The sequence below is a fragment of the Carcharodon carcharias genome, chromosome 2, assembly GCF_017639515.1.
Source record: "Carcharodon carcharias isolate sCarCar2 chromosome 2, sCarCar2.pri, whole genome shotgun sequence".
Taxonomy (NCBI): Eukaryota; Metazoa; Chordata; class Chondrichthyes; order Lamniformes; family Lamnidae; genus Carcharodon; species Carcharodon carcharias.
In genome coordinates this window covers 216,053,332-216,075,665 of record NC_054468.1, presented here as the reverse complement: position 1 = coordinate 216,075,665, position 22,334 = coordinate 216,053,332, and the positions used below count along the sequence as shown (strand labels likewise).

At 42.6% G+C, this 22,334-nt stretch overlaps 1 protein-coding gene across 1 annotated transcript in view; it reads right to left on the bottom strand.

The window, feature by feature from the left end:
• ttc27 (tetratricopeptide repeat domain 27) overlaps nucleotides 1-22,334 on the bottom strand; it is a 243,222-nt gene that overhangs the window by 158,554 nt on the left and 62,334 nt on the right. Inside the window, exons 5-7 of the mRNA XM_041207509.1 lie at nucleotides 20,037-20,166; nucleotides 15,920-16,060; nucleotides 6,521-6,623 (exon numbers count right to left, since the gene is read on the bottom strand). Of these exons, the coding sequence (XP_041063443.1) occupies nucleotides 6,521-6,623; nucleotides 15,920-16,060; nucleotides 20,037-20,166 (374 nt within the window). The remainder of the gene's footprint in view (nucleotides 1-6,520; nucleotides 6,624-15,919; nucleotides 16,061-20,036; nucleotides 20,167-22,334) is intronic.

Below are 22,334 nucleotides of genomic sequence, written 5' to 3'. Positions count from 1 at the left end.
ATTGTGCACATGATAATCGGAGGGGTTACTTTCTTTCATTTTCCAGCAAGTCAAACTAAAACTGAGACTATAATATGCCTGGACCGAAAGGCTTATAGTGGCTTTGGTCACCAAATCACCAAACATAATGTCAAGTATAAGGACAGGGTTGAGTCGTTCAATCTATTGAGCCTGTTCTGCCTTTTCTCTTAACCATGGGAGTTCTTCAACATCCTTCCTTCCCAAGTAACTATCTACCTTCTTTCTAATCAACTTCATTGACTGTTTCTTTGACCATTTAGAGCAGGGGCATTCACCATTTCAACACTGTGTGGGAAGAGTTTTCTTTTAATCGTTTTAGCTGGATTTCCAAGGTGAGTTTCCCCTTGCTGTAACTGCAGAGTGGATGCTCAGAGGATATTTCCCCTTGTAGGGGAGCCTAGAACTAGGGGACAGTTTAAAAATTAGAGTTCTCCCATTTAAGACTGAGATAAGGATAATTTTTTTCTCTCAAAGGGCTGTTAGCCTGTGGAATTCTCTTCCCAGAAAGCAGTGGAGGCTGAATCATCGAATATATTCAACACTGAGTTAAATAGGTTTTGGTTAAAGCAAAATGAGTCAACAGTTATTTGAAGGCTGGGTGGAGGGGGTGCGTGGGGAGGTCAGACAGGAAAGTAAAGTCGAGGCCACAATCAAATCAGCCATGATCTTACTGAATCGCAGAGCAGGCTCAAGGGGCTGAATGGCCTACTCTTGCTCCTAATTCTTGTGTTGTTCTGGACTTTCTACCACAGAAAAGAGTCATTCCACATCTGTCCTGTAAATTCCTTTCATTATTTTAAGGATGAAACTTTTGTCAACATAGCACTCCTCAATGCTGCTTTGTAGTCTCAGCCCAAATTATTTGCTTCAGCTCTGAAGAGGGGCCAAAACCCACAATCCTCTGACATAGGAGTAAGGGTGTTATCAACTGAGCCAAGCTGACGTTCTAGTTAATGAAGGCATTCGCGATTGTAGTGTATGGATGATGCATCACCTTTACACTCTAATACGTTGGAGGTGTCCTTTTTTTTCTGAACTAGAGCAATGCCTTCAATTCTCCCTTCCTCTTATTCTCAGTGTTTCTTTTTCTGCTCATTTGAGGCATATGAGTATTGGATTATATACCTCACTTCACACCTACTGTCATTACTGAATACTCTTGGGTCATTATGATAAAGGTACATAACATACAGGATAAAGCTCCCTTTATTCTTCCACCAAGAATGTGGGATAATGCCTTCCCTCATCTTTAATACACAGGCTTACAAATTCTTTGCACAAAGTGCATAGAGGAAATCTACACCTTGGCCTCAATTTCAGAACAGGAGTCCCTAGTGTGTGGGTGTAAAAATCTTTAGTGCCCACATCTGTATTCCTTATGATCTCCAAGTGGGGTTTTTGTTGAATGCTTGGTACTTTGGGCTGTTGGATGCATGTAGACTATAAGTTAGGCTCAGAATGCTGTAATTTTCTCCTATAGATGTTTAATTTTCAAAGTACTGGTCTTGGAACTTGCTTTGCTAATTGTTGCAGCAGAGTAGTTTGTTTAGTCATGACAAATATTATCAAATGGTTGATCCTTTTTATTATTTTTCTTATTCAGTAATTGAAACCTAAGTTGTTGAATAGTTAATAAAACAGAAAATGCTGGAAAAACTCAGCTGGTCTGGCAGCATCTGTGGAGAGAGAAACAGAGTTAACGTTTCGAGTCCATATGAGTTAACTCTGTTTCTCGCTCGACAGATGCTACCAGACCTGCTGAGTTTTTCCAGAATTTTCTGTTTTTATTTCATATTTCCAGCAGATTTCCAGTATTTTGCTTTTATTATATTGTTAAATAGTTTAATTTGTTTGTTTTCTTAACCCGTTGCTGGATGAGATGTTTAAAATAACAAGGACATTAAACAGAGATCTTGTTCACTCATACGGGTGAATATTGGGAGATGGATAATGGGAGGGCAACTGGGTTGATGTTCTAAAAAACGGGCTGGATTAAATGGCCTTACAGGCCTTCACTTTGTGAATATTTACTGAACAGCCTACAATTCTTTGTCTGTACAGTGTTTTTAAATGTAGTGACAGAATATTTCATCATGTTCCAACACAAGGGTCAGGATTGCTTGGGTTCTTGTATTAGGCCTTCTTTTGGGTTTTCAGTTTTAAATTTCCAGATCTGTGCTCCATATTCTGTACAACTGTTTTTTTAATGCATTAACTTCTTTGCAGGAGAACACCTGCAGTTTTATGGCATTAAGCAAACCTTCTGAGCATTCTACAATGAATGACTCGGAATTTTAGTCATGGCTCGGTGAGTAGCACTCTCACATTGTAGGCAGAAGGTTGTGGGATTAAGCCCCACTCCAGAGACTTGAGCTCATAATCTAGGCTGACAGACCAGTGCGGCACTGAGGAGGTGCCATCTTTCAGATGAGAGATTTGACATCGGACAAGGCCCTGTCTGCCCTCTCAGGTGGCTGTCAAGATCCCATGGCACAATTTCAAAGAGAAACAGGGGAGTTCTTCCCGATATCCTGGCAAATATTTATCCCTCATATAACATCACAAAAAAAATTACCTGCCCATTATCACATGGCTGCTCTTGAAAGCTTGCTGTCTGCAAAATGGCAAACAGGCTTCCTACATTACAAGTGATTACAATTCAAAAGTATTTCATCAGCTGTAAAGCACTTTAGGACATTCTGAAGTCGTGAAAAGTGCTACGTAAATGCAAATCTTTCCTTTTCCTTTAGAAGTGTGTTAACCATTGCTGAGAAGGCAAACATAGACTGCAGCAATACTTAGCCCCATGTACATGAATATATCAGTGATTTCATCGGACATGTAATTGAATCTACTAAGAACACTTGCACTAAATATCCTGTTTAAGTATATAGCAGAGTACATTGCTTCACCCATCCCCTTAACCCAGGATAGTTTCTGGTCAGTTTTCAGTGATTTAACAGATTATGATAATCTTAAAACATTTCATATGTAGAAAAGTATATAATATATAGGTATATTTAAAGATTTAATGTTTATTGTCACACCACACATTTCCATATTAATTGTGTCTTCATTTCTAAAGAAGATCACCTCCCATGTCAAGTCACCTTGGTTTTTAGTTGGATATCCACATAATATTCAACTATTTCTTTGGATTATGTAAATGTAGCCAATACAACCTTTGAAGTTTGCAGGTAGTACATTATCGGGAAACTAAAGTAAGAATGCCTACAGCAGGACGTTGTGGAGTGAGGAGGGTGGGGAATGAAGGACAAAGGGAGTGATTTGTAAGAACATTAGTATGATGATGCTAAATAAATACTCATCAGGTCTTTCTGGTACAATGCAGTAAAAAATGCTAATTAAATCTTCTAACACAATGCCATAAAAGGGTAATAACTGGAATAGACAACTAGAAATGCACACATAAGAAGAAGAGGGGAGGACAAAAATCAAGTTTCCAAAGCTGGGCTGCAGTTTCCATGCAGCAATTGGTATTCTTTTGGCAATATAATATTCATACAATGACGACACCACTAAAACCTTCTATCCTGACAAACACTAATTGCTGTAGTGATGTTATAAAAGGAAAGGACAAACTCAAAACAATAACAGGCCTTGATGCGCACAGTCCTTTCAAGTAAGGTGCTGCCCTTTGGGAAAAGCACCGCACAAAGGAAATCTACTGAACTAGCAAAAGAATATCTGTGCAACATCAGCAAAAGGGAAGAATTGTACTATCACACACGAGGGTTTTTCTTAAACATATAAGCAAAATACATATCCGCTGAAAGGAGCTCATTAAGCTCTGGTACAATCTGAAATCTGGAATGTCCTGGCACTCTCTTAAAATGCTATACGTGCTTTTCAGCAAAAAAAACAGCAGCTTTCAGGAAGCAACGCTGGCAAATGCCTTGCTTCAGTTCCAAACAAGAAAGTAATAAGTAACTAAACTGATCACGCTATTATATTTATGTACTGTATATGAGGGAATATAAAACGCATTCCACTTATCCCCTGACTCTTTACACAGACAGGAATGTACTGAGCAGGGGGAACTTTCCATACAGATTCATTTTGGGTTGAGAAAAACTAATCCCTGACAAAAAAGCTTGCTCAACGACAAAGAGAAAATAAAAGAATAGTGAGCAGTGCTTTATTTAAGTGACAGATATCAGAATCACTCCAGTTAAGAAGCAGAAAATCTTTCCACTGTGCTTAATTCCCCAAAAGACGGGGTTAGATAAAGGTCCTTCAGCAAACTTGATCTCATTCCTTACATAATAACAACCCTCCAATCTTCCCACGGCAGCTTTGTAAAATTGGGGCCGAAGGATGGCACTTCCACCACTCGGCTCAGCACTACAATAGATCATCAGCCCTGACAAGCCACACAGGCCCCTGCCATGGAACCTAAACCCACTATGTTCTGACAGAGGCAAATGTGCTACCAATACAGCTGAGCTAATACCTGCAGTGGCCCCACTTTTAAACAGCAGACCAGGCAATTCTGAACTTTACTGTTAATGCATTTCATGATTTTATGCGGTGGGAGGGAAAGGGGGTGTTGGAGGTTATACAGATTTACTCCAAATTATGAGAGATTTCTGGTATAAAGTAGCAGTTACATAAAATTTACAGCACAGAAACAGAATATTCAGCACAAGCATTCCATAACCGGTATTTATGTTCCACACAAGCCTCCTCCCACTGTACTACACCTAATGTGATCAAAATATTCTCCTATTCCTTTCTCCTTTACATACACATCTAGCTTCCTCTTAAAGGCATCAAAACCATTCATCTGAACTACTTCAATAAGGTAACAAATTCCATATTCTAACCACTCGCGATGTAAAAATGTTTCTTCAGAACTCTTTGTAGGATTTATTTATCTCACATTTATAGCCCCTATTTTTGGGCCTCCTCACAAGTGGAACCATCTTCTCCACGTTTACTTTATCAAACTCCTTCACAATTTTAAAGCTATCAGGTCACCTCTGAGCCTTCTCTTGTCTAGAGAAAAGGGCACTGCCTTTCTCTCTTTCCTGATGGTCATAGCCTCAGTTCTGATATCATGCTTGTCAGTATTTTTTGCACCTTCTCCGATGCCTTTATATCCTTATCGCAATAAGAAGACCAGAACTGTGCACACTACTCAATGTGTTTAACATAACTTCCCTGCTTTTCAATTCTTTTCCTCTAGAAATAAACCCCAGTGCCTTGTTTGCGCCTTTTATGGCCTTGTTAACTTGCATTGCTACTTTTAATGATTTGTGAATGCGTGCCTCCTAGATCCCTTTACTCCTCTATCTCAGTTTGATCCTTATTTTGTGGCCTCATATTTCCTCCCACCCAAATGAGCCATCTCACCCACATATATATTGAAATCCATTTGCCATTAGCGCACCCATTCTGCATGTTTATTCACGTCTTCTTGGATTATGTCTTCCTCAGTATGAACTAAGAAGAGGATGATGGCAACAGTGGGTCGTGACAGAAATCTTATATTAATTCAGGAAAACAACTGGCTTGGTTGACACAATGAATCAAAAAAAATATTTTTAAATCATGTAGAAGAAATAATGTGCTCTACAGTTTATGTTCACACCTCATATTCATGTACTGGTGTTGCCATATTTTGCACTAATTATTTTATTCAGTGAATGGTACACAACCTACAAGTTGCAATGAACATTTTTGCTCCCTTAAAAAAATGTTACCGACTCAAATTTATCTTTAAATGCACGAATTTACAAAGGTAACAATGCATACAATGAGCTTTTTTTTGTAATTTTTTTTTGGGGGGGGTCTTGATACAAAGTAACTGAGGCAATCACTGAATCCTAGTTTTACAGGTAAAACTGTGATGTTATAATTTTCTATATAATTCAAAGAGCACTCAAGTAATGGTCCAACATTCAACTGTTCTGCATTGGTATATTTTAGGAAAATCAGAATTCTGAAAGCTGCATGATAGTAATGACTTGTGCGTGTCAAACTGCGACTGAAATTTAATATTTTAATTGAACACTCTGCATATATATTTATTTATTAGATATTCACCTTGCATATCCTGAATAGGTCATTCACATTTAATAGGTGGATAGCCATTTATCAAATCACACAGCAGAAGACATTCTGTGAATCCTAACTGCTTTATTGTTAAACTATAGTTCAGAACAAATACCCAATTTCCACTTTTTCCATCTGCATCCTCTCTCTGTCCCGAAGGTAACTAACTACTGGGGAAAAACCCAGCTCTTAAGTACAGGTTTCAATGAGCATCACCTGCTCTCAATTCACTCTGAAGCTTGTCCTGGTTTATTCTTAAAGGGACCTGCATTTCTAATGTTGTCAACTAAGTTGTACTGAAATGTAAATTAATTTCAGTTCGAAGAAACAAAGTCAAGGATTTAAAAGTTAATTTTCTTTTCCACATCCTTTACAGATGATGGGCGCAAAATTTTTCTGAAAGATTTTGCAGAAATTATACCTTCATCAATACAGCCTTGAGTAACAGTGAAGAGTTGAGGGGAACGCTCTGCTAATAACTGCTGCTGAACGTTTACACACCGCATCGTCCACCAGTGCAACATCTGTCAAAAAAACAGAAAGACTTTATTCTCCCCTCCTTCTCTACAAAGGAGGTTATATTAAAATCACATTGAAATTTCAATGTGGAAACAGGCCATTCGGCCCAACCTTCCATCTTTGTTAAGCCATCTGATAAATACCATAAGTGCTGGAAATCTGGAAGAAAACAAAAATGCAGGTCAGCAGTCCCTATGTGGCAGGAAGATAAAGGTTAGATCAGCAATTCAGATCTATAGGGCCCCTGCACCTTTGGTTAAAAAAAATTCCGTGACTTCCCATGACCAAATTGAAATATTTCATGTCCGCTTATTCTGTCAAACTCTACATTTGATCCCTGCATTGCATGTCAGTTACGCAATGAGCTCAATTTCTCATCAGGCTATCTGGTTTTGTAGAACTTTTGTATTCCATGAGAAGTGCTTATGTGGTCACCAGTCTACCTGTACTAGATCCCAGACACGTGAAGCAAAGCCAAACCTTACAGATAGGGAGAAGTGGACATCAGAAGAACATTGGAAAAGGTTGGAACTCCGTCCAAAATCAGAAAAGTCTTTATAAAATTCCATGTCTTTTCAATGACTAGGGCCCTTTTTTGGAAATTTCCATGGCTTTCCAGGCCTGGAAAATTCATTTACAAATTCCTTGACTTTTCCAAGGTTTTCCGTGACCCATGGGATCCCTGGTCTAGGACACTTCCTTGACAGCCCATAGCCTCAGTTCTAACTAACACGAAAACCTCCTCTAGCCTCATAACCCACCCTGAGATCACCGTGTAACTCCAATTCTGGCCTCATGCACACTCCCAATGTTCATTGTTCCACCATTCAGATATCAAAGCCTCAAGCTCTGTAATTCTCTTATTAAACTGTCCACCTTTCTCTCTCCTTCTTTAAGTCACTCATTAAAACTTACCTCTTTGACATAACTTTTGGTTACCAGTCCTAAAGTCTCCTTTTGTGGCTTGGTGCCAAACTTTGCTAAATGTTCCTGCAAAGTGCCTTCAGAAGTTTTTATGACATTAAAGGTGCTATACAAATGTGAGCTATAGTTGCTGCCCATTTGCACCTCTGTAACACTGTTCAGACCAATTCCAACTGCTGCCGAAACCCCGGTTCATTCCTTCATCTCCTTTTGGCTAGATGACTTCAATACTCTCACCAGCCTTCCAAGCTCTATCCGGCGCTAACTACACATCCAGCACTAAACCATTCCCATTCTATCTTGTATTAAGTCCCATTGCCCCACCCCACTTGACACTGTTGACCTCCATGATCTCCTTATTCCCCAATGCATCAAATTCAAAATCCCTTGTCTTAATTGTTCTTCCAAAATCTTGCCCTTCCTTACCAGTATAACCCCATGCCGTACATGTCATGTGTATTCTCTGCTTGTCTTATTCTGGCTTCTGTCCACCATTAGTTGCAAAGTTTTCAGCTGTCTTGGTCCCACGCCTGCAATGTACAACTTAAACCATTTCCTCCACCTTCAACCGAGCTTTGTCACATACCCTAACTGTTCTCCTGCTTGCTGTCCCTTATGATGTCCACCCCCTTGAAACACCCTAGGCCATTTCAGTGCATTAAAGCATCAGCATGGGTAAGTTGTGCTGAATTCCATGTGGCTCCTTAATTGACGGCAGCACTTTGAGATGATTGATCATATAACATAAATGTCAATTGTTGTGCATGTATTTATAATGTAAAATCCAGCATGAAGGTAGAGATGGATGCAATCCCATTGACAATCAGTGATGGAGAATGACAGGCCTCTCATTTCAGTCATCCAGTGTCTAAACCAGGAAATCCCAGGTTGAAACACAGTCAGGTGCAGAGTAAATTTTCCTCTGTTCTGCTCCAACAATTTAGCTCCAACCTTGGAGCAGCAAAGGCAGTTGCACAGCTAAGGTTATTTTCCATATTGCTGTTCTGCAGTTTTTTTTCATTCTTTCATGGGATGGGGTCATCGCTTTCTAGGGCAGCATTTATTGCCCTCGAGATGGCGGTGGTGAGCTGCAATCCATGTGTTGGAGGTACACCCACAGTACTGTTACAGAAAGAGTTGCAGGATTTTGACCCATTGACAGTGAAAGAACGGCGATATAGTTCGAAGTCAGAATGGTGAGTGGCTTGGAAGGGAAACTGCAGGTGGTGGTGTTCCCATGCATCTGCTGCCCTTGTCCTAAGATGGTAGAGGTCACGGGTTTGAGAGGTGATGCCTAAAGAGCCTTGGTGAATTGCTGCAGTGCACCTTGTAGATGGTACACACTGCTGCTACTGTGCATCAGTGGTGGAGGGACTGAATGTTGAAGGTGGTAGATGGGGTGCTAATCAAGCAGGCTGCTTTGCCCTAGATGGTGTTGAGCTTATTGAGTGTTGTTGGAGCTGCACTCATCCAGACAAGTGGAGAGTATTCTAACACAATATTGACTTGCAGATATTGGATGGGCTTTGGGGAGTCAGGGGGTGAATTACTCTCTGTAGAATTCCCAGCCTCTGACCTGCTCTTGTAGCCACAGTACTTATATGGCTAGTCCAATTCAGTTTCTAGTCAATGGTAACCCCCAGGATGTTGATAGTGGGGTTCAGCGATGGCAATGCCATTGAATGTCAGGGGGAGATGGTCAGATTCTCTCTAGCTGGAGATGGTCATTGCCTGGCACTTGTGTGGCACAAATGTTACTTGCCACTTTTCAGCCCAAGCCTGAATTGTGTCCAGGTCTTGCTACACATGGGCAGAGTTTCCGAGGAGTCATGAATGCTGAACATTGTGCAATGTTCAATGGAGAGGCGATGGTGTAGTAGTATTGTCGCTGGACTAATAATCCAGAGACCCAGGGTAATGCTCTGGGGACCCAGGTTCAAATCCCATCATGGCAGATGGTGAAATTTGAATTCAATAAAAATCTGGAATTAAAAGTCTAACGATGACCATGAAACCATTGTTGATTGTTGTAAAATCCCATCTAGTTCACTAATGCCCTTTAGGGAAAGGGAATCTGCCGTCCTTACCTGGTCTGGCCTACACATGGTTCCAGACCCACAGAAATGTGGTTGACTCTTACACGACCTGGAAATGGCCTAGCAAACCACTCAGTTGTAACAAACCACTACAAAGTCACAAAAAAGGAATGAAACCGGAGGGGCCACCCGGCATCGTCCCTGTCGACCCTGCAATGTCCTCCTTACTAACATCTGGGGGCTAGTGCCAAAATCGGGAGAGCTGTCTCACAGACTAGTCAAGCAACAGCCTGACATAGTCATCCTCACGGAATCATACCTTACAGATAATGTCCCAGACACCATCATCACCATCCCTGGGTATGTCCTGTCCCACCAGCAGGACAGGCCCAGCAGAGATGTTGAGTCCTCAACATCGACTCTGGACCCCATGGAGTCTCATGGCATCAGGTCAAACATGGGCAAGGAAACCTCCTGCTGATTACCACGTACCACCCTCCCTCAGCTGGTGAATCAGTACTCCTCCATGTTGAACGTCAGTTGGAGGAAGCACTAAGGGTGGCAAGGATTTGCCACCTGGGTGGGGACTTTAATGTCCACCACCAAGAGTGGCTCAGTAGCATCACTACAGACTGAGGTGGCCGAGTCCTAAATGACATAGGTGCTAGACTGGGTCTGCAGCAGGTGGTGAGGGAACCAACAAGAGGGAAAAACATACTTGACCTCATCCTCACCAACCTGCCTGCCACAGGTGCATCTGTCCATGACATGGTGGGAGTGAACACCACACAGTCGTTGTGGAGACGAAGTCCTGCCTTCACACTGAGGATACCCTCCATCGTGTTGTGTGGCACTACCACCGTGCTAAATGGGATAGATTTCAAACAGAGCTAGATACTCAAGACTGGGCATCCATGAGGCGCTGTGGGCCACCAGCAGCAGCAGAATTGTCCTCGAACACAATCTGTAACCTCATTGCCCGGCATATCCCCCACTCTACCATTCCTTTCGGTATGTAGTGGTATTGTCACTGGACTGGTATTCCAGAGACCCACGTTAATGCTCTGGGACCGGGGTTCGAATCCCATCACGGCAGACGGTGGAATCTAAATTTAATAAATATCTGGAAATAAAAGTCTAATAATGACCGTGAAACCATTGTTAATTGTTGTAAAAATCCACCTGGTTCACTAATGTTCTTTTGGAAAGGAAATCTACCAGCCTTACCTGCCCTGCCCTATATGTGACTCTAGATCCACAGCAATGGTTGGACCAATGGTTGACCCACCCACTCTTAAAAATGCCCTCTGAACAAGGGCAATTAGGGATGGGCAATAAATGCTAGCCAGCGATGCCCACATCCCATGAGCGAATAATTAAAAAACAATCAAGCCAGGGGGTCAACTCTGGATCAATGAAGAGTGCAGGAGGGCATGCCAGGAGCAGCACCAGGCATACCTAAAAAAGAGGTGTCAACCTGGTGAAGCTATAACACAGGTCTACTTGCATGCCAAACAGCATAAGCAACAAGTGATAGAGCTAAGCGATCCCGCAACCAATGGATCAGATCTAAGCTCTGCAGTCCTGCCACATCCAGTGGTGAATGGTGGAGGGCAATTAAACAACTCATTGGAGGAGGAGGTTTCACAAATATCCCCATCCTCAATGGTGGAGGAGCCCAGCACATCAGTGCAAAAGATAAGATTGTAGCATTTGCTACAATCTTCAGCCAGGACTGCCAAGTAGATGATCCATCTCGGTCTCCTCCGAAGGTCCCCAGCATCACAGATGCCATTCTTCAGGCAATTCGATTCACTCTATGTGATATCAAGAGACGGCTGAAGGCACTGAATACTGCAAAGGTATTCCAACGATATTCCGGCAATAGTACTGAAGATCTATGCTCCAGAACTTGCCGCGCGGCTAGCCAAACTGTTCTAGCTTTGTGGAAAATTGCCCAAGTGTGCCCTGTACACAAAAAGCAGGACAAATCTAACCCAGCCAATTACCACCCCATCAGTCTCCTTTCCATCATCAGTAAAGTAATGGAAGGGGTCATCAACAGTGCTATCAAGTGGCACTTGCTTAGCAATAGCCTGCTCACTGATGCTCAGTTTGGGTTCTGCCAGGGCCACTCAGCTCCCAACTCATTACAGCCTTGGTTCAAACATGGACAAAAGAGCTGAACTCCCGAGGTGAGATGAGAGCGACGGCCCTTGACATCAAGGTGACGTTTGACAGAGTGTGGCATCAAGGAGCCCTAGCAAAACTGGAGTCAATGGGAGTTAGAGGGAAAACGCTCCACTGTTTGGAGTCATACCTGGTACAAAGGAAGATGGTTATGGTCATTGGAAGTCAGTCATCTTAGCTCCAGGACATCACTGCAAGAGTTCCTCAGGGTCGTGTCCTTGGCCCAACCATCTTCAGCTGCTTCATCAATGACCTTCCTTCTATCATAAGGTCAGAAGTGGGGATCTTCGTTGATGATTGCACAGTGTTCAGCACCATTTGCAACTCCTCAGATACTGAAGCAGTCCATGTCCAAATGCAGCAAGACCTGGACAATATCCAGGCTTGGGCTGACAAGTGGCAAGTAACATTTGCACCACACAAGTGTCAGGCAATGACCATCTCCAGCAAGATAGAATCCAACCATCACTCCTTGATGTTCAATGCATTACCATCACTGGATCCCCCACATCCTGGGAGTTATCATTGACCAGAAACTGAACTAGACTAGCCATATAAATACTGTGGCTACAAGAGCAGGTCAGAGGGTAGGAATCCTGCGATGAGTAACTCACCTCTTGACTCCCCAAAGCCTGGCCACCATCTACAAGGTACAAGTCAGGAGTGTGATAAAATACTCCCCACTTGCCTGGATGGGTGCAGCTCCCACAACACTCAGCAAGCTTGACACTGCCCAGGGGAAAGCAGCCCACTTGACTGGCACCACAGCCAAAAACATTCACTCCCTCCACCACCAACGCACAGTAGCAGCAGTGTGTACCATCTACAAGGTGCACTGCAGGAATTCACCATGGCTCCCTCAACAGCACCTTTCAAACCCAAGACCACTACCATCTAGAAGGACAAGGGCAGCAGATAGATGGGAACACCACCACCTGGAAGTTCCCTCCAAGCTACTCACCATCCTGACTTGGAAATATATCGCCATTCCTTTACTATCACTGGGTCAAAATCCTGGGAACTCTCTCCCTAACAGCACAGTGGGTGTACCTACACCACATGGACTGCAGCGGTTCAAGAAGGCAGCTCACCACCACCTTCTCAAGGGCAACTAGGTGTGGGCAATAAATGCTGGCCCAGCCAGCGAAGCTCTCATCTCATGAATGAATTTTCAAAAATCACCAGTGAACATCCCCACTTCTGAGTTTATGACGGAGAGATGGTCATTGATGAAGCAGCTGAAGATGGTTGGGCCTCTGAATGAGATTGCTGAGTCAGAGACAGTTGATTTACTGCAGAGTCAAGTCTCCTACAACAACAACCTGCATCTATATCATTCCTTTTAACGTGCTAAAACACGCCAAGATATTTCACAGGAACATAATCAAACAAAATGTGACACTGAGCCACATAAGGAGCTACTGGACACATGAGCAAAAGCTTGGCTGAAGATGTGTATTTTAAGGCCTGTCTTAAAGGAAAAGAGGTAGCAGGGCAGAGAGGTTGAGGGAGGAATTTCAGAACTTAGGGTCTAGGGAGTTGAAGGTAGGGCTGCCAATGGTGGAGCGATTAAAACTACGAATTGGAGGAGTGCAGGTTTCTTGGAGGCCTTAAGGCTAGAGACAGGTGGGGTGGGGGGCTCAGGTGGCAAGGCTACATAGATTTGAACACGAGGATGAGTGTTTTAAAAATTAAGATATTGTTAGACCAGGAGTCAATCTACGTCAGCAAGCAAAGGGGTAGTGGGCGAACAGGACTTAAACTGGTTTGAGACTGCTCCAAATCATTTTACCAATAACTCCTACTGCTACAGGCAGAGGAATCTTTCATCCTGTCAGCCTGGCTGGATTTAAATCCATGTCCCAGATGTGTAAGGACAGAATCTAACCCACTACGTCACACACTTGTACTGTTTTGGGAAGAGTATCATAAAAATGTTAATCTTGTTGAAATGGATATCCATTGCTACAGGGAAGACAGAATTGTGCTTAGTAATATTAGTAACAGCAATTAGGAAAAAATATGTACAGTTTTTTCCAAATCATCCACTAATATATCCATTCCTGGTTTTAAGTTAATCCTTTTCCTTGAGAAGAGTCTAATCAAGAAGTTTTATAACTTCTGAGTTTAAAGAAATATTCTTTAAAACAATGAAAGGAAAGAGAAAATGAGATTCTTTCAAAGGTCTTCTACAGATTGCTGGAAGAGGCACCTTTGCACTAGGTGGCAGCACATATGGAAATGTAAAAGCAGCCAGCAAGTGCTCCACAGCACAGCAGCAGGTGAAGCATGTGCACCCCCTGCTGGTTGTACATCATACAGCACAAAAACGATTCTTAGTGCTTAGAAGAAACAATCGTCATCGCTTTAACCCAAACTTGCAAATACAATGTCCAGGGAACAACAGGCAACTGGGGGTTATTACCAGGCAGTGATTAGAAATTACATAAAGAGTTTCAGACAGAACTGAAAATGGTATTAATTTTTGCCTTGTCATCACTCCACCAATTGTACATATTGTTTGACCATTTAAGCCACAATACTGAGGGGTAGAGGTAAAATTCAGCCTGTGACCACATCCTTCTCCCCCCCCCAACAAGATCACATAATGAATTCCTGATCTCACTCACATCAACCAGAGGAAAAAATGAGCAAATTCAACAGACCTCCTCACAGAGAGGGGATAGGGGAGAGCTGAATCCCCAACTCCAAACAAAAGCTTCACACTGCATTCAGTTTGTGACACGGATATAGGCGCTATTCCAAACAAAGGGAACAAAGGATGATAAATAACTTTAAAAATGCTGTGCCTGTCGTGGTTCCCAAGATGGATCGGCAATGTCATTGGTACTATGTAGAGTACAGTCGTGTTCTGGTTATAGTACTACCCTAACAACCCAGAGGATATGGGTTCAAATCTGACAATTGTAAACAGTGGAGTTGTATTTGATAAATCTAGCAATTGGTGTCAAAATTGATATCCCTGCCTGGTCCGACCACGTGATTTCAATCCCACATTATATAGCAACTGGTCATGGACAATAAATGCAACCTTACTTGTGCTGTTCACATCCCTGTTGCTTCATTCCACACATCATTTTGCACACACACCACCACCCCAAACTGAAGCTTCCCAGGAACATTGCCTGCCTGACATAGCCCACAACACCCATTCTCCTCTAATCTTTCTCCAACTGCCACTGCTGCAACCACCCACCCCATCCCTCAACCCAAAACTCTCTCTGAGCTCATCTTGTCCACAAGATCCACCTTCAGCTCCCCTGGGCCAACTCGCACTGAACTGCTTATTACTCAACTTCCCTTCCTCACCCCCCAATAGCTGACCCTGTAAACGGTTCCCTCTCCTTAGGCACTGGCCCCATCTCTTTTTAAAAACACATTGTCAACACCCTCCCCAAAGAACTCACCTCAACACCAACATCCTTCCCTCCCCCAACTCCAAACACCCTTTCCAAAGTCTTTGAATGTGCTGGTACCTCCCAACTCTGTGCCCCTCTTTCCGACAACTCCACGTTTGAATCTCCCCAATCTGGTTTCCACCCACCACAGCACTGAAACGACTCTAATCAAAGTCACTGTGACAGCCTCTGTGCTTGTTAAAGTGCTACACTATCCCCCTTGGCCATCTCAACCTCTCTACACCCTTGTCTCACGGTCTCAGGCCAAACCAGACTATTGGCAACCTTGGCATCCTACTTGACCCGGAGTTGAGCTTCTGCCCCATTACACACTACAGCTTTCTCATATCTCTACAGGCCCCAAAGGATCTATCCTTGGCCCCCAGCTCTTCCTCATTAAAGCTGCTCATTAGCTACATTAGCCAAAGACATGACATCAGGCTCCACATGAACTCTGATGACACTCAACACTACCTCACTACCATCTCTCTTGCCTCTGTATTGTCGAATTGCATATAACTCTAACATGCCAGTCAAAAGCCTCAAAGACACAATTTTTCAACAAATCAAACATAATTAACAGTAAGCTGGAAAAATAATCCACTGCATTGTTGGAACAGGAACGCCACAATGTTTTCTCAATATCAAAATGAATCAAACAAGTCTGTCATTTTTGTGTGAATCAAATGGCAATTTACAATACAAGAACATTAAATACAGACATATCCATACCTGGAAAAGATTCAGCTTCCTCCTGCAGTTCACCAGGATTGTCCTGGCCAACATCAAAAGGATGGGGTTAGCGACAAGGCTGTAAATTGATTCCCCGTCCAAAACCAAACTGTTCAATAGAGTGGCTCGCACGCTTTGAGGCTGAAATAAAACACAGTACACAGGTACATATATATGAATCAAATTAAGTTTTGTTGGCTCCTCATGCCTCCCCTTCCTCCCCCACCCTTCACTTGAAAGTTGTGGGTGTCCATAAAGGCTCCCTTAGTTGAGAGGTCATCAGCAAATCTCTATCTCAGTGAACCATACACTCAGCCGACAATGAGTGCTTACAGAAAGACAAGAGCAAGGCTTCCCACCTCAGCACCCAACGAGCAGCCCATGAAGGACAAACCACTGTGAAAAGTCAAAATGGTGTGACTATAGCAAGCGTGCAAATACCTCAATCTTTATACTTTAGGGGAAAGCATCAACCCGACCAACAAACCCCATTCAGCTAATTCTGGAATACTTAGGAAAACACAGTCCAGTCACTCCACTCACCCTGCAAATTACTCTAGTGAATAGCTACGATTGCAGTCTTGAACCCAAGTCCTGGATTGGATGACCTCAGCTGGAGCAGTGACAGGGATCCAGCAATAGGTTTCAGCAATCTTGGGTTATGGAGGGGTAACTCAGCTGGGGGCCAGTGCTCACTGAATTTGGACGAATCAAGCTTCATAGCGGTGTCCTCTTTTGTCAGAGAGCCTGTCTACCTTCCCCACTGAATTCTTTTTTTTTATTCTTTCATGGGGTGTGAACATCGCTGGCAAGGCCAGCATTTGTCGCCCATCCCTAATTGCCCTTGAGGAGGTGGTGGTGAGCTGTCTTGCTGAACATGTAGTGTATGTACACCCACAGTGCTGTTAGGGAGTTCCAGGATTTTGGGCCAGCAACAGTGCAGAAATGGTGATATATTTCCAAGTCAGGATGGTGAGTGGGGCTTGGAAGAATATCGCCAGGTGGTGGCATTTCCACGTGTCTGCTGCCTTTGTCCTTCTAAGTGGCAGAAGTCCTGGGTTTGGATGTTGCTGCTGGAGAGGGTTTGGTGAGTTACTGCAGTGCATCTTGTAGATGGTACATACTGCTGCCACTGTGCATCGGTGGTGGAGAGAGTGAATATTTAAGGAAGTGGACGGCTTGCTTCACCTGGATGGTATTGAACTCGAGAAGTGTCGCTGGAGCTGCACTCATCCAGGCAATATTTATTTTTGGTTAAATTTTGTGCTTATTTTTCGGGTGTGGAATCTACATGGGAGTAGGAACTTATTCTGCTTAGTCATTGTGGGTCAGCACTAAGGTTTCTTTGCAGGCAAGGTGGAGAGGAGAGTTTGCTCGGCAGTGCACCATCTTCCAGAAAACAAAACCTGTTGTAAAACGGAGCATACAGAGGCAGCTTGACCATGAGGCAGGCTGGTGTACCAGTGTGATACATCTCAAGATTGTACAATGTGACCTGCGAGTCCCCACATGGTGAACACACAATCTGTGAATGCAATCAAGCGGGTTCACCAACTCGCCCAGTTACTTTTTCAAAAGACCCATGCTGCTGCCCGTATCACCGGTGGATGCTCCTTTCCACCCTGTGGAGAACGACATTTACTATTCCCTCAGCAGCCTCCCTGACATCATGGCCAAGATGGACATCTCCTCAGGCAAACTGAAAGTGCAAATCTCACTTGCAAATAGCATTAGAACATGCTACCCACTCCAGCTCTCCCTCTCAATATATACACACACCCACACTCTCATTTCACAGGCCATTCTGTACACTGCATCCAGCACAGTACAGCAGTTAATCTATCTAAACACAATATACTAAGCACTAGCAATGCAAACAGCCTATACCAAGCATATTCAGTCACTAGTAATATTCCTGGTTGAATCTGTGTTTAATGGCCTTCTACAAATTCTAGTGGCTCAGTGGGGACCTGTAGCACTTGATGTGGTTATTGGGCCATATGAATCAGAAAGATTCCAGATGCAATCCTGTTATGCACCGAGATACCTCAGCTAGTGAGAAGCAAGGATTCAACAATTGGCTCTGGCGTCACCAAGCTGGGGATTGGGGGGACAGGTAAGAAATCTGCCAGGGTTTCTGGGTCTGACCCATTATCCACTGACCTCTGTTGCAAAGGTTGTTGCATTGTATAAGGACAGGAATAGGACAAATGCAGCACCCCTATAATCTGAAGCTTAAGACTGCTAACACTGACTCCCAAGGCTCTGGACAGATGGACAGAAACTGAGGAGCTAGAACCAGGCTACCAGTACTCATGGACCCGTACTGAAATAATTTGTAATTCAATTATAAATTGAACATAAGGCGTGGTGCATAAAACACAAGGCCTTGAAAATATTTTGCTGAGAACACAAAATGCTAACAATTAATGAAATATTTTGGACACATACCCACACTCCCCAGTCTTTGGCAATTCTACTTAAAACAGTCCATGCTGCAAGAGGGGCTTAGATCATGAATTCATTTAAACTTCTATTTTATAGGGCTGGAGTTTTATCAAGTATCTGCTTTCAATTTTAAATTTACATTCAGAATAAGCATTTTGTGCACCAGTTTGCAGCATCTAGCTGCATAAAGATGGCTTTGCAGCATTCTGATGTTATTGTAGTTCTGGATTGAAAGAGTCTAAGATTTACTGAACTCTTTAATCTTTCATTGTTCTGCAATTTTGAGTTCACTGTTGAAGCCATATGATGATGGTTTCAGCTGCCAGTACTTAATGATAGACTGTGACAGCAACTAAAGATTCTAATCTTGCAAGCTGTTATCATCTTTTACCAAAGTACACAATATTGGACATACCCAAGGACACAATGACAGGAAAGTTCACACAAAGTATGGTTAGTTCTTTGTAAATAAATAGGAAAATATTCATAACTCACTGACATTTCTGGAAATAATTATATATATTTTTTTAAGACTACTTATTACAGAACACAGAAATGTGCCAATGGGCTGTGTCTAGGAGGAGAAGTTTGGAACAGATTTTGCAGGGAGGTGAACGATACTGATAAGACGAGCAACTTTAAAGGGGAGTTGGACAGGCAGTTGGTGAGGAAATCAACGAGGGACCTATTATAAAAGCGAAATACTGCAGATGCTGGAAGTCTGAAACAAAAACAGAAAATGCTGGAAATACTCAGCAGCTCTACCAGCAGCTTCAGAGAGAGAAACACAGAGTTAATGTTTCAGATCAATGAGCTTTCATCAGAACTGGAACAAATTAAATGTGTAACAAGTGCGCTTTAATCAAGTGCAGAGGCAGAGAATGGGGAGAGGGGAGGAAAGAACAAAAGGGCAGGTCTGTGATACAATAGAAGGCAGGAGAGGTTAAATGACAAAAAGGGATGATGGTGCAAGGCGAAAGGGACATGTAAAGTACTAAAAGATGAGTCTGTCAATGACAACAGCAGAATCATTACCAACAACTGCTGTCAAAAAAAAATGGAAGCAGAGGTTATGATCTGAAATTGTTGAACCCATTGCTGAGTTCAGAAGGCTGCAAGTTGAAAGATGAGATGCTCTTTCTGAAGCTTAAGTTGAGGTTCACTGGAACAGCGTTGGAGGCCAAGGATGAAGAGGTCTGACTGGGAGTGGGGCAGAAAATTTAAATGACAGGTGAAGCTCTGTTTCACGCTTATGGATTGAATGGAGGCGTTCTGCAAAGCGATTGCCCAATCCACATTCGGTCACTCCAATTTAGAGGTGACAGAACATCAGGAGCAGCAAACAAATCATGAACCAACCAGTCAGCACTCTCTTCTCATACAGTATAAAGTTGTTGCTGCCCCTGGCATTGATATTCTTGCGATTGTCCTGATGAGTGCAAGGTGAAAAGCGTCAACAAAATGTCTCTTTCAGCAATACTCAAGTTCTGTACTACCAAACAACTATTTTTACATGTTCCAAATCTACAAGCGTGACTTCGACATGAGCTAAGACACAGGGTTTTGGCAATGATAAAATAACAGAGCAGTGTGACCTGCACCAGATTTTATGGCAAACATAGATAGGCGAACAACAGCTCCACAGGTTTTGCACTAAATGTCACCTTACCTCTGCAAAGCTCCCAATCACTGCTGCAGGTAAAATATCCTGTGGCTCTATCTGAACAGGAGGACCTGTCCAATTACTCTGTACGAACAGCTGCAAGCTGCCTACACCCAGTAAAAACACCACCAGTTGCCTGCAAGAAAAGTAAGAAGGTGGATTAAACGTGTGGCATCCAGTTTTTGGATCTTTTCGTCACAATTTATGAAATGAGTTTGAAATGTTCAATCTCAAAAAGACAGAGGGAGACTTTGCCTCATTTCCCAAATCCAGTGAAAAATTAAGAAATCAATCTCAGCGGGTTTCACATGACATTCAAACCAGTCCCCAGTAAGGCGCAGCAAAGCCAAATGCAGAGTTTGAACTTATTCCTATTTCCCAGCCATCCCTTTGATTGTGGCAGGTTTTTTTTTTAATGTGCATTTGGATCCACTAGGAACTGGGTTGAATCTCCCAAGCTGACTCCATCTTTGCAGCTGGCAGGAGGGAAAGGGGGCAGTCACACTCAGTTATCTGGATTAGCTTTGATGCCAATGTCCCAAAGTTGAGATGACGATGTGCTAACTCGCTATGCTGCCTACAACACCAAAGTTGATCTTTATTACATCTTCATTGTTTTGATCACGACAGGCGATGTTTAATGAGCAGAGATAAAGAGCCTGCACAGATCAAAGTGGGAAATCCTTTCAAAGGAATAGCATGGATTCTAGGCATCCAGGATATATTGGTACCAGGGTAGGCACAGAAATGATGCTCCCACTTGCAAGCACGGTCAGAACTAGGGAGCATAAATATAAAACAATCGTTGATAAATCCAATAGGGAATTTAGGAGAAACCTTTTTATCCAGAGAGTGGTTAGAACATGGAACTCACTTCCACAGGGAGCAGTTGAAATGAATAGCAAGAATCCATCTAAAGGGGAGTTAGGGAGGCGAAAGAAATAGAAGGATATGTTGATGGGTTTAGATGTATGTCAGGAAGATATAATAATTTTCACAATGTTATTGGAGCTTATTGTAAAATAGAGTAATAGCAGGGTGTATGTGTGTGTGACTTAATGGAATTAAAAACAGCTGGTCTGAAGGCTTTGATGTAAGAAGAGAAGTTAGGTTTGAAACGCTAAATAGGTAAACATGAGTGAAATGTTAGAATGTGAGGTATAAAGGGAACATTTGCATTTTTAAATAATCCAGAGTAGCTTCAAGTCAAAAGAGGGGATGAAATGTTACACCTGGCCAGAAGTTATGAAACAGTGAGTTTATTTTTCCCAAAGATTACTGGTAAAATTAGTACTATGATAGATTTTTATTATTAGAGTGGTAAAGTCCAAAGACATAGTGATGCAATGGGAATTTGCATTCAAAGGGGAAAATAGATATAAAGGAGAGAAGACTATCTGTAAGGGCATGCATTTTAAGATCTAAAACAAGTGTGAAAAGTCTCCAGCATCTAAGCCTCTAACTGCTGTCTACAAGGAACCGAAGCTGAGAAAAACTCTCTTTGAATTCGACTGTCCAGGGTGTGTGCTTTGCCTGGGTCTGTTTAATCTATGTGTTTTACCATTGCCTTAACAGAGGTGTAACTGGGAGCCAGATTAACTAGGGGATTTATAAGTTATTATAGTAGTAATTTGTAAACCTCTGTATGTGCTTAAAGTCATTTTCTTTTATTTAATAAAGGTTTAATTAAGTTTTGTAAGAAACCTATAAGACACGTGGTCTTATTACTACTGAATTCAAGGCACGCATCTCAAACTAAATGCAAATTGTAAAATAGTTGTGGCAGCTGTTTCAAGTTTCCCTCTGGGAGTTGAACAGCTCGGCATTTACCACCCACTGTGCCATAACAAGGTAGAAGGGTGGGAGGATGCTTTTGTGGAGCATAGATACTGGCATGGACCTGTTGGACATAAAGAGCCTATTTCTGTACTTAAAAGTACTTTGTAATTATATTCTAACTCGTTTTTTCTTAGGTTTTCAAAATTGTGGAATTCCTCCAGACATCTCCCCTTCATCTGACAAGTTGGAATCACCAAACCCATGCATCTTGATTTATGTTATCCCTGCTCCCGTTCTTTTCAACCAGGAGGGGGAGCCAGCAAAAAGAGTCTCAGCCCTTCACCATCACTACTCAATGAAAACACTTTCCAGTTATTGACTATGGTTTCTCCATCAGGCAGAGAGAACGGCATTCTCTAATGTTATGCCAGAAATTATGGCACCTTAGAAAGTCATAGTGAGATATATGTTTGGAAGGGGAAACGTTTTCAGGGCTATGGGAGAAGAGGAGTGGAGTGAGGCTAA